Source organism: Vigna unguiculata, chromosome 6 (genome assembly GCF_004118075.2).
Source record: "Vigna unguiculata cultivar IT97K-499-35 chromosome 6, ASM411807v1, whole genome shotgun sequence".
Lineage (NCBI taxonomy): Eukaryota > Viridiplantae > Streptophyta > Magnoliopsida > Fabales > Fabaceae > Vigna > Vigna unguiculata.
In genome coordinates this window covers 25,547,009-25,551,064 of record NC_040284.1, presented here as the reverse complement: position 1 = coordinate 25,551,064, position 4,056 = coordinate 25,547,009, and the positions used below count along the sequence as shown (strand labels likewise).

General features: G+C 38.8%; 1 protein-coding gene across 1 annotated transcript; it reads left to right on the top strand.

Moving 5' to 3' along the window:
- Window positions 1-2,500: 2,500 nt before the first annotated feature.
- LOC114189165 (serine-rich adhesin for platelets-like) lies at window positions 2,501-3,854 on the top strand. Its single transcript, XM_028077871.1, has one exon. The coding sequence runs from the start codon at window positions 2,556-2,558 to the stop codon at window positions 3,687-3,689; it is 1,134 nt and encodes a 377-aa protein (XP_027933672.1). The 5' UTR covers window positions 2,501-2,555; the 3' UTR covers window positions 3,690-3,854.
- Window positions 3,855-4,056: the final 202 nt, after the last annotated feature.

Genomic DNA, 4,056 nt, shown 5'->3' with positions numbered 1-4,056 from the left:
GATATTTGAAAATTAGCAGTAGTACATATATAAAAGTTTTCAATTATGAAAAAATGTTAAAAATTTCATATTAATTAAATATACCAAAATAATCTATCGTTTAAAAATAAGAATAATTTTTATTTCATAAATTTTTTTCATAAATTTTAATTAAATTAAAATTTTATTATTTTAATATGAAATTAAAATATATTTTAATTGATTTGTTGTATTTATGGTGTTATTATTAATGTAAATAAAGAGGTTAATTTATAAATAAATTATTTTACAAATTTATTTTGTTAAGATAATCTAGACTAAATTTTATTATTGTAATAAAAAATATCATATATCTAACATTTATTAAATATTTTAAAAAATATTACATATATGATTACAACCCACGACTAGAGGTGTCAATTTGGCCCAGCCTACAAGGCTTGGCCTTAGACCATGCGGGCTAGTGTAAAAAAAGTCCACATTGAAAAAAAGTCCACATCAAAAAAGTTCACAGGGCTAAAAACTCCACAAAAGCCCTGTGGGTCAAGGCTAGCCCATGAGCTTTCTTCTTAAACATGAAATCAATATTATATTTTAAAATATATTATTAAACTTTCCGACGACCTAGATGTGCCCAACGACTCGAATTGGCCGAGCGGACTCAACAACTCGGACGTGCCCAAAGATTTGGACATACCTGACGATCTGGAAGGGCCTAACGATACAGACTCGACCGACGACCCGGACAGACCCAATGATGCAGACAACCTGACGACCAAGATAAGTTAAACAACCCGGACGGGTTCGATGACTCGGACGAGCACGATGACCAGGACAAGTCTGACGACCCAAACGGGCCCGACGATAAGAATAGACCCGACGACCAGGATCGGCCCGACGTCCCGGACGTGCCCTATGATCCTAACGGGCCCGACAACCCCAAATGGGTCAATGACTTGTCCGGGTGGTTTGAGCCTTCAAGATTGTCCGAGTAGTCAAGCCCATCCGTGTCGTCGGGTCGTTCAGGTCATCAATCCTATCTAGATTGTGTTGCACATTCGGGTCGTCGCGCCCGTCCGAATCATCTGTGTAGTATGGCCCGTCTAGGTTGTGTGGCATGTTCGGGTCCTCAGGTTTGTTTGGGTCCTTCGGCCTATTTGGGTCTTAGGACTCGTTCGGGTCGCTTAACTTGATCTTTGACTTTAGCTTAATGTAGTATTTTTAGGAAGCCTAACCCACCTTAGCTCTGACCCTAATCCACTGGAGAAGGAGCTTTGGGAACTGTGACTTTTGTTTGGTCTCCTCATTTGGAGCTCCTTAAAAGGAGACTTAATGATAAGTGGCCAAGACTTGTCCATAAACTATGAGCCAAATTGACACCTCTACCTATCTACTTATCTTTTCCATTTCTTATGTATTTCATCCTTCACTTCTCGCTTTTATCTTCATTGTTAAACTGTCACAAATTGAATTGTCACAGAGTGTCCACTTATTTCCAGTGAAAATATAAAGTCTTAAAAAAATAAACACTATTGTAATTTTTTTTTATTTAGACTAAGAATGTTGTACAATTTTCAACCTAAAGTATGAGTTATGATTTTACACATTTAAAAGAGCTAATGACTGTAAATACTCAACTTATTACTATAAAAAATTCAACATTTGGAATAAAAAGATGTAACTAAAAGTTAACCATTTTTTCTACTTTTTTAATTCTCTGACAAAACGTTTTGGAATTCGAGGCAGATCAAAGTTCGAATTAAGAAATTAAAAATTACAAGAAATAAAAAAATTAGTTAAGGTAACCTAATTGAAAAAAAAAAACATAATGCTCATAAATTTATAACAACTCAAAAGAGATTAAAAACAAATGTACAAGGATTATGAAAACATAAATAACATAAAATTAAATCATAAAAAAACAGCATAATGGTTTGAAAATAAATTAAAGGGTAAGCTAGATTTTAGATCAATGAAATAAAAGCAACTAAATAAAAGGAAGATATTAAAATAATTATATTTTCAAGTCCAGCTTTCTGGATAGTAAAAAAAAAATACTTTTATTATGTTATTCAAATTACCTACTTTCTAAATTGAGTCAGAAAATATGTTTGTTATTTTCTGGTATAAAGAAGTGGTATCATCGAACGAATAATTTTCTCCTTGGATAGCTCTCCACCATTAGACATTATTAATCACCCCATGAGTAAGCAAAACAATGCGGAAACATTCGCACTAATCGCTAATCACCTCATCCTATTGACTGTTTCTATTTTATATCACTGCTTAACAACCACAAATATTATTATCTTTTATTAAAATTTTATTTATATTTACTTTTATTAGTTAAATGTAATATTCTATCACTTAAAAAAAGTTCAAAAATAGAGATAAGAGAGAAAAAAATGGGTGTAAAATTATATTTTATTTTTTTCACCGTCAATTCATAACGTAGCACTCTTTCCCCTCACCTATATATATTCCCACACTCGAGTTCCCTAACATCATCCATCACATTGTGTATTCTCATCCACCTTAAGAAAAACACAAAAAGTAATAAACCAAAGCAAAAGAAGATGAAGCTCAACATCAACTTCATCACACTCTTCTCCATAACCCTTGTCCTATGCTTTGCAATATGCATCGTGCACGCCTCAGACGCTGAAGAGCCTGAGTCCGCATCGGAGGAACTGACTAACTCTACAGCGGACCAGGCAACGGCGGAAGCAGCAGAATCGGAGGACTCGGCATCGACAGACTCGGCATCGACAGACTCAGCATCGACAGACTCAGCATCGGCGGAAACGTTGGCTGAACCGCCAACAGAGGAGGCGGAATCGGCGGACCCTCCATCCGAGGAAGCAACCACGGAAGCCCCTGCGGAGCAGGCAACAGATACCCCTGCAGAGAAGGAAACGGAATCCGCGGACCCACCATCAGAGGAAGCGGAATCGGCGAACGCGCCATCAGAGGACCAGCCATCAGAGGACTCGGTAGCCGCCGAGGCACCATCAGAGGACCTGGATTCCGCGGATCCACCATCGGAGGGCCAGGAACCAGAGGAGCTGGTATCTGAGGACTTGTCAATTGCCGACGCGCCAGCGGCCGAGTCACCAAACAGCGAGGAACAAGCACGTTTCGAGGAAGGCTTCTTCGGCGGCGGTGGCGGCGGGCAACTCAAGAAAGCATTTTCCTCTTTCTTCGCCGAAATCCGCATGGGGTCATTGCGCGGCAGCAAGACAATTACAATGCTGAACCACTTCAACCGCCACGACCGTGACTCTGTGAAGGAAATCTGCTCCCGCACTGACTACCCCGACGATTGCCTCTCCACCGTGGTGCCCTTCCTCGGCAACAAATTCGACCTGATGAGTGTCCTGGACGCCGCCATCAAGGCCTGCTCCTTCCAGACGAACTACACCATCTCCATTGTCGAAAAACACATGAAATCCTCATCGGAGATGGCCACCGCCCTCGCTAACTGCAAGGAGCAGTACACCAACGCCCTCCAGAGCCTGCAGCAGGCCTTGACTGCCCTCACCTCTCACGACCTCGGCACCGTCACCGTCATGCTGAGCTCCGTCATGGCTGATGTCTCCGCCTGCGAGAGCGGCTTCGAGGACCTCAAGTTGGCTAGGACTCGTGCTGAAGGCATGGTCAGCGTAACCGTCAGCAACTGTCTCTCCATTGCTTCCATGATCCCCTCTTAGAAAGATTGAGGCTAGGGCATTGGTACCTCTATCATATAAATATAGATTATGGTATTTTTTGTAAAATAAAAGTTTAGTTGTCAAGCATCAACTAAAAACAAACCATTTTTGTTTTATGGAATGGATGTATGAGTTATTCATTCATATTTGTAATGTGTTTTCAGATATTTAGTCCACAAACAAAATTATAGATTTAACGTCTACTTGGATATATATGCTTTTTTTTTATTTTAGGAGAAGTAGAAATTTAAAAAAAATATATAAACTTTAGGAAAATCGGATATGAATTTTCTTTACAGGTTAATTTTATTATTTACAATAAAACTATTTTATTTTACTTATCTTAAAAATATTTATAAATAAATTC